At 40.2% G+C, this 8,943-nt stretch overlaps 1 protein-coding gene across 7 annotated transcripts in view; it reads right to left on the bottom strand.

Moving 5' to 3' along the window:
- Positions 1-209: 209 nt before the first annotated feature.
- SEMA6D (semaphorin 6D) overlaps positions 210-8,943 on the bottom strand; it is a 245,611-nt gene continuing 236,877 nt past the window's right edge. For 4 of the 7 annotated variants that reach the window (XM_058033410.1, XM_058033413.1, XM_058033411.1 and 1 more), the window contains 4 exons: positions 8,347-8,438; positions 7,946-8,002; positions 5,967-6,134; positions 210-3,894 (listed from right to left, as the gene is read on the bottom strand). In XM_058033410.1, coding sequence (XP_057889393.1) covers positions 2,591-3,894; positions 5,967-6,134; positions 7,946-8,002; positions 8,347-8,438 — 1,621 coding nt within the window. In that variant the 3' untranslated portion in view covers positions 210-2,590. The remainder of the gene's footprint in view (positions 3,895-5,966; positions 6,135-7,945; positions 8,003-8,346; positions 8,439-8,943) is intronic. The other 3 variants (XM_058033414.1, XM_058033416.1, XM_058033417.1) reach the window with 3 other exon arrangements.

The raw sequence follows: 8,943 nt of genomic DNA, 5'->3' as shown, positions 1-8,943 counted from the left end.
ACTGACAGAGCCTGACTCTGCCCCAGGGACACAGAGCTCAGAGTGGCTGAAGAGGACACACAGGACCCTGGTGTGTCACCCCAGCCTTTGCAAGCCCTGCAGCCAGGGAGCGGCTGAGCCCTCCTGGCAGAGCTGCTGCAGGCAAACAGAGATTTCCCCCACAGTAATCCCACAGCACATCTGCACCAATAATGAAATTACACACTCAGTACATGGGAATATTTTATTTTGACTTTACATGCGGTGTTAAAAACCCAAAGAACGTATTATTTACACATCCACAATACAAGTTTACAAGATATCTATACATGTTAAAGTACTCTATAGTAATAGAGCAGCTTCATTTAAGGGTTACTTTTTTTATGCCGTACCATTAAAAAAGATACAATCTGCGTTTACCTTTGCACAAATGGATAAAGCATCTTTTATTATTAAATTAACAGAATAAGGACTAGGTTGAATGTTAGAAATTTCAACATAAATACTGAGAGAACTCACATTACCATCTACAAGGCAGCACAATGTTACAGGAGGTTATCAGGGTTCACATACATTTATCTTCCGGGTCACACAAGTCTGTATTAATATTTGTAAAGTGAATTCGGATCAGTTTGTGTCTTCTGACAACTGAGTACATTTTAATAGTTATTAATCTGTAGTGTTTTAGTTGCAAGACAGAAGTGTTTAGGAAGAAAGATCATTGATTTTTGGATCCAGAGGTCTCAGGAAATAAATGTCCCTTACAGCCTTACAAGAAAAAAATGACTACTTCTATCCTTTATTCTTTGTTCTGTAACAGAGATCCAGTTTTTAGTGACTAACCTTTTCTCCCCTTTGAACACATAACATAAATCTCCACCGTCTCTGAAACTCGGTGCAGTTATTTGTCCCACTAATTCATGAATATTCCTCTGCCATGGTTATTTCTATAGTTATGTTCAATAAACAATGTGGTAGTGTGTAGTTTGCAAGCTAAAATAGCCATCTGTGTTGAACATCAGCTGCAAGTGGATACTGTAAACCCTACTAAATAGCTTACACAACTTTAGCAGGTGTTCCATTACCCTAGAAACCTCATTTGATTTCACATTATAACTGTTTGATCCTTCAGAGAGCTGGAGTGGAATGTTTATCATGGTAAGGTGATTTAATGCTGCTGTCTTCTTGGATTGTAGGCTGCCTTTAGTTACCATTAATTATTCTTGTGTTTTATCATCTTTTTTTTTTTTTGGGTGCTGTTGAGAGGTTTTACAACTGGCACTCGGGAGATATGTGCTATAGTGAGAACACTTGACAGATTTAATTTTTTTTAGTACTTTTATCATTTGCATGAATAAGGCACAAAATGCACAGATTCAGGTAAACTCACACATAATATTTACAGAATATTGTCATTACCTGCATGACTTTGGAAAAAAACAAACCTTACTTTACACAACAAAAACAAATTGATTGCACTACTGTTGAGTTTTCACAGACTGCTTCTGCCAGGCCAATTAATGTTTCTCCTTTTTTATTGACAAGAGTCTATCAGCGTGTAGGGCGTTATTAAATGCAACAAAAACGTGACCTTCTCCAGTTACACCGGCGTTTGCCAAGTGAACTGACAATTAGCTGCCCTCAGTGAGAAGTACAGGGGCTCGAGTTCACAGTGGCCAGGTATTGGATGGAGGCACTGTGGAAACACAGCAAAACTCCCCCGTTCCAGCCCAAAACACTAGATTTGAAATGCACAGCTCTGAATCGATAGCAGCATAACAGAGTTATGAAGAATTAACCATATCTGCACTCTTTGACTGGGTGGCTCTTTGATGCAGGCGTTCCCCTCGGAAGGCTGTCAGAGATGTGCAGTTCATCCGTAGCTGGCTCCAGCTGAGCCCAGCGGGCTGCAGAAGGCAGAGTCATCTGTTTGTTCAGTCATGCTCAATGTAAACAATTCCATAGCATAAGAGATGCAATGGGAATCTAAGTACATCCTAGTGTGTACAGTACACACACACATCCACACACACGCACAGCTTTATCTGTGGCAAAAACAAAATGCCACACACATGGAGAGAAAAAAATAATGCTACAGTTGGGCCAGAGACTTAATTCCAGCAAATTGATTATTAACCCAGCTATTCATTGAGACATTACCATTTTCTGACATTTGTGCAAGAGGCAAGGTGAATGCATACATAGTAAAATGTTCACATTTAATGGGAATGACCACACTTAATGGCAGTCTAAAATGGAACCCATTTTTCAAGTATTTGCTTACTGATTTTTTCCCAACAACTGTTGTTTAGCTATCTAGAACAGTAATGTAGCCCCCACCCCATTGTGCTACATGTCTCCTTAGCTCCAAACAAAAGAAATGTAATGACCAGCACTTTCCTTTGTTTTTTTTGTGTTTGCTTGTAGCAAGTACATGAAGTCTTGCTATAGCTACATGTGGCAAGACACAGATGTTGCTCAAGTAAAGACAGTTTCTTTGGCCACTTTGTTCTCCTTACTAACAAGCAAGTCTCTGCCTTATGTGTCTACCACAACATCATTTCAGAACCTGTACAGGTCAGTGCCACACTCATTTCAGCACAGACATGTCCTAGTAGCTGTATTTGTTCAGTGGTCTGACTGGTGTCGTCTGAGGGACGAATGAGGGTTTTGGTGGCACATCAGGTTTTAGGGAGGGTGTCCTCTTTACTCCTGTGCGAGGCAGGGTGCCATTGCTCGTGTAGCTGCTTTGCCTGGACAAGGAAGGCTGGAGGTGAACGCTGACAGGCGTCCCTTGCATGTAGTCCATCTTAGTGCCTGCCGTGGGAGCTATGTACCCCCCACGATTAATACTTGGCTGTCTGGATAACAAAACACCATTTGGTGAGTTCAAGTTTTTAGGAAGGGCAGATATTGAGTGCCTCTGTGAAGAATTTTTGTGATAACCCCTCTGCCTTTCCAAAGAGGTCATTGGTACTCCAGGAGTGGTGGGAACATCCACTCGTTTTGTGGGACTGTTTCTTGGCAGAGTCGATGGAGGAGAGTATAAGGATGCCTCCCTGTTGGGAACCTTAGGTGGGATCTCAGACATATTGCCCATTGGATCCAGCATTAAAGTCTGGTGGGCCACTTGAATATCTCCCATAATTGCTTTGGGATTATTAGTAGTTTCATTTAAGTGTTTCAGAAAATCATTCAGGGTGTTCCTGGAATCAACAGATCTCCTGTGGTCTCTTTTGCTGGATGATTTTGTAAGTGGATGATCAATATGTTGCATCTTTTTGTCCGCCTTGTGCGCATTAGAATTTGAGAAAGATGTGTTGTAGTCATGGGTAGCATTGGGAAGAACAATAGCACTGGGAATATGTCCATGACTTAGAGGAGAGTGGGGTGGAGGACTAGAAGGAAAAAACTGAGGGCTTTTTAGGGGGGTTTCCTTTCGTGAAGCGTTGAGGTTACCGTGCGCTTTGTCCGACTGACTCTTCATAGCCTGCAGAGTCTTTTGTTGGAGAACTGGAGTAGATTCAGGAGTTGGAAGTGCAGCTAATTCTGGAGGCTGTCCCCTGTGGTCCATCATCATGGACTTGGTATCGCCGTTTGGAGGCAACTCCTTCCTGCTGGTCAGCAGGTTTGTGTACAGTTTGGGTGAATCAATGTTCTGCTGATACTCCTTGACAGGGCTGTCAAACAGCCCATTCAGTTTGGCAAAGCTCCCGCTGGAGTCAGTGCAGGACTGAGCCGATTCCGCATCTTTGTGTATTTTCCTGGATTTCCGCACAAATATATCCCGGTAACAGTAAACGGCCACTCCCGCAATAAAGGCTCCCAGGACAAACGCAGCAAAGACACAAGTGATTAGGACATTCATATGCACCATTTGGTTGGACTCTCCTGATTGTACTTCCCACCTCACACCTGCAAAAGACAGGCAGGATATCATAAATCCACAGCTATTTCATACTGACACATTTCAGAAGAAGGCACCCTTCCTCGTGGAAGTGTCTGTTAAGTGTTTTAAAGTGCTCTGGATGTGGTGTTGCTGTAACTCAGTAGGATCCTGCAATCTACTCCACTGGTGAATGCAAATAATTTTATAAAAATTATAAAATGACTGTGTGTGCACTGACAAGGCTAAACGAAGACTGTCCATTTTCTCTGTAATGAGGAATGCTTGTCGCAGTTTCTCTCCTTATATTATGTTTTGTTTAGCCTGTCCCCAAATTTCCTTTAAGGCTCACAAATAGGGGCCTTATGTTATTAACATTAATGATTTCTGCTGGAAAATTGAGGTTAGAAGGTCCTACTGGGCCAGACAGCAATTAATAACTCATGGATGGATTTCTCTCTCACTTTCCTGCCCAACTCATAAATCAGTATCGAAGGAGAGACAGGATTATGCAAATGTTGTGTAAAAATGTATAACATATATACTGCATTGTTACAGCCACGCTAATGGAATACAGTAGAAAACTTGTAAACTATTCCACTCCCAGGCTGCTGGTCCTGGAGTGGCACACCTGCACTCATTACACATGTGCAAGTTTGAAGATAGGTAATGTGGTTCTGTTTTAGAGCACTGATTTTTATTTTTTACCAATAACAAACATAATACTTGTATAACATTATAAAAACAACTTAGGTTAAATTATTAGAGAATGTTAAAACTTTTAGCTTAGACCAAGAAATTGAATATTTGATTAATTTTTTTTATTTGGGTATTAACAAGCTCCCTTTGATTTTTTTTAGATTTTTTAAAGCAACCACAGACATCTTGCAGCAAAGACAATGTTAGTTTTTAATGAAAGTAATTCTGTTGCTATCCCAAGAGATGTTAAAATGAAAGAGCAAGAGGGAAGGAACAGAGTCACTTTTTGTTAGAGGCAAGGCCTTTGAATATTGTTAATGTTCAGGGTTACAGGTTTTAATGGCACTGTGCAGAGGCAGAAGGAAAATATGAGTAAAGTTCACTAATAGCTATGACACAAAATGTGATTCAAAACCAAGAGCAGATGATAATAAAAACTTAAAGCAAAACAGAAAATAACTGCAACAAATTAAAATGACAAATGCACGGCCATAATGGCTGATAGGAAACCTGATATGTTTTGTGAATGGTAATAAAACAGAAATGGTTTTTGGCTGGTGAGATTTTTTCAGTAAGTACAGAATTGTGCAAACATGTCTGTCACCTTGTTTGCTATGCACTGAGAGAGACTTGTGGTAAATTTTGGTTAGGGGATTGAAAGCTTCTCAATCCTGTGGTTGACTGCAGTAGTCCTATTGAATTAAAGTCTCATTGCCATAAGAACCTAATCAAAGGCTCACTTAGCTGAAAGAATGGCTAGAGAAAGATGAACTACAGGGAGATTAGGTTTCTTGTGTTCAGCTTAAAACCTCTGGATGTCTCAGTATGTACTGAGATAATTTCTAAACTGATGCTTATATCCAGAGGATAAAAATTCAGCAGTTTCCTACTCTGACTCTTGTTCAGGACCATGTTGCAGCAAGTAGAGGTTGGCATATGCCCCATTTAACACACAGATGTCTCATGGAGCTCTGCTTTGTGTTCTGTTTTGCCACCGCCCTCAACCCAAATGAAAAAAAACCCAAAACATAAGCAACCATTCATGAGTCTAAACCAGTGTTTAAATTACTGCTTAAACAGATTGAAAACAATAAATGGAGGTGCAGAAGGTAATTTTTTAATGTATCCAGAACTGCCATTGATTTCAAGGGGAGTTTTGGACCACTCTAGGATTAAAAAACTGAGCTTAGAATCTGTGTTTTCCATTATAAGCTCTAAGCAACACTTTGTCCATGGGATAAGTAGATATGAAAAACATGATTGCACTGTCTGCATATTCACAGGAAATGGGTGTAAAATAGAGCCCAACAATCATAGCTCTTACATTTAACTTAAGCCTTAGACAATGTTGAGACTATCAGGTTTCCATTCAGCTGAAATGTATTCCCTGGTAAGGCCTTACCCTTTGGGACACCTGATAATGGATCAGAATAATCAGAAGTGTTTGGGTCATCTTGAACTACAAATTTCCGAGAGCCAGTCACTTTAGGTTTCCAGGAACCAATCACTTTAGGTGATATAACTGGGATACTTGCCATTGTGGTAATGGAAGCTGAGGAGAACTCCATGTCTGTGGTGGCAAACAGATTTTTATTAATGTGTTTCATGGCACATCTAAGCTATAGCTGGACACAGTATTTTATGGGAGTTACATGTCAGAGCAAAATGTGACCCCCCCCCTACACTCTGCAGAAGTACAGATGGCTGATTAAAATCAATTACTTCAAAACTGGAAGTATGAAAATAGTACATTTACACTTCAACAGCTGCTAGCCAAAAAGCCAGAGAAGTCAACTGTGAAAGCAGTGCAAAAGTTAAAGCAAGCAACTGTGGGGGTGAAAAGCACAACTTAGTCTACTTAATTGCTATATTCTTCACTGGAGACAACATACTTGGCTGCCTTTTAAACATCAAAAAAAAAGAAGCTACTTGGAATGATGCACACTATGACAGGTTATGCCTGAGAAACCAGATCAGCTCCATTACTGCTATTATGGTATACCAGGAACTGCTGAATGAGCCATTTCTGCAGGTGGGGATAAAAGGAATGTTTTTAACCCCTATTTTGTAATGGTTCCTAAGGAACAATCCTGCAGAGATTCTGGCTCCTCTGTAATATGTTTGCTGAACAGACCCACCACAGCCTATGTGAAAATGCACAGAAGAGGAAACTCATAAAATTGTGTTTACAGTCCAGTCTCATTTGCACCCTTGAGTATTTTGTGTTCACTGTCCCAGTAGGTTTAGGCAGGAAAGTCTATGGCTTGAGATCAGACTTGAGAAATGTACTTCAAAAGCACACTCATTCAGGACTGAAAAATAAGGTTCAATTGTATCTGTGTCATAAAATACCACTTTGAAAATTCAGTTGATAAGCACTCATAAAGCCAGGCAGCATTTCTGTGTGACAGTTTTGTTTTGTTTTTTTTTCCTTAAGTGAGCCTCTAACTTGCATTGTGGGTAAATAGATCTGGAAAATATTTATCTCAAACATTACTTCTTGTCAAGTTACAGAAGTGAAAATGTCAGAAATCAAACCACCAATAATGTTCTTGTGGCACTCTTACAAATTTAACATACAAATAGATTATTGTCCTATTTGTCAGTCAGAAATGTGCCCTTGGTTTGAAAGCAAAGGCCCACGTTCCAAAAGCAAAGACTGGAAAGTAAGGCCTGAGTCTTGCTCCTGTTGAAGTCAACACAGGTTCTGCTCTTGAGTTCAACAGAGGAGCACTGGGTGTCCCTGAACACCAGGGCTGGTGGTGAACACCTTATTAGAAAAATCACTGGAGGAGAAAAGGATGCAAAAGTCCATCTGACAACAATGCACAACATTTTTTTGAAGCCACTTTTGTCTACACAATTTCTCATTCAGCTACACAGTTTGTGATGTTAAATTTTTTTCCACTAGCACAAACTACTTAAAGCATTTCAAAAATAAAGAAATACACATTTTAGAAAATGTGTATTTGTGCAAAAAGCTTGCTGGGAAGGAAGGAAAAGAGAAAAGGAGAGGTAAGGGGGAAGATGATGAAGTTCTGCCATTCATCTACTAGAGATGACCAAGAGGGGCATTCACAAACACATGGCTGGGGATCAAGAGTAAAGCTTAGTGGACTTCGTGCAGTGAAGATGTCATCTATGTTAATCAGGCTCTTTAATAAAAGATGTCTCAATAAATAATGAGCTGTTAACATGCGGCTACACAGGGTGAAGTGCTGAGTGAGAAGAGTCTGACTATCTTTACCATCAGTGGGAACATGAGTAAAAGCACAAAAATGGAGGATTGCCAACTGTGCAAAAGGAAGGAAAAAAGGGCTGAAAATGCTGAACTGAAGGAAAGTAAAGGTCATTAATTCAAAAAAATTAAAAAAAACTAACCAGATGTTGGGTCGCCAAATATTTTGTAATCTGGTGTAGCTGTAGTAGGCAAAATTTCTAAAAGAATTAAAGGAACAAGTAATCAGTAAAAAGTAACAAAAAGAAAGCAAAAGATCTCAAACCTGAGTAATGGAAAATAAAAACTAAAATATCACTGGTTACAAAAAATAAATTCTTCAATACTTTGCTGTAGACCCCAAATAGCTGTAAACTGGTGAAGGAAAGAGAAAAACTCTGCCACCCAGGACTAAAAAGCTCAGCTTTGTGAACATTCACAGTAACACCAGGTGATGTGTTCATCATGTTACTGAAAAGCTCATCAGAAATTTAACATCCACAGTGAGGTGTGGCCACAGACTATGGTGAGACATTCCAAAGGAGCAGCAGTGACTGTCCCTTACCATGGCAGTCCCCAAGCTGCGCCGTGTTGCCGTATTCGACATCTTGGACGTATCCTCCAGTGCTGTGGTTGTATGAAACAAACAAAGAGAACCTGCAATTAACAGTATTAGTAAGGATACAAATGGAGATTTTTTTTTTCCTGATAGCAGCAGATGGAAACATACACAACAGCCAGTGTATGGCCCAAAGGATTGTACAAAATGTACAGGATAGTCTGGCTTTAAAACTATCTCTGTGTGCTTATGCCAGGAAAGAGAAGTAAAACAATCCCATTTTTTAACAACTACATCATGTCTTCTCCATTGGGCATGCTCTTGGGTTTAGATACAACCATCCAATTATACCAGTTAAAGTTTGCACTGGCCTGCTACAAAGGCCTCTTTTTCAGATACAGCTGCTAGTGCACCATATATTACAGACTTGATTTGTGCAAAATGCCTTTGGTATGCATATATAACACCCCAGCTCCACTGCAGAGGCATAACCTTGCTCTTCCCACTGTGAATCCTGTGCTTTCATATTTGCAACTGCCTGTGCCCTGACCACGAGCATGTCTGGGAGGGGATACTGTGTCCTGTCCTCTTGGAGCTGCTCAG

Source organism: Melospiza georgiana, chromosome 13 (assembly GCF_028018845.1).
Source record: "Melospiza georgiana isolate bMelGeo1 chromosome 13, bMelGeo1.pri, whole genome shotgun sequence".
NCBI lineage: Eukaryota > Metazoa > Chordata > Aves > Passeriformes > Passerellidae > Melospiza > Melospiza georgiana.
This window is presented reverse-complemented; position numbering and strand designations above follow the sequence as displayed.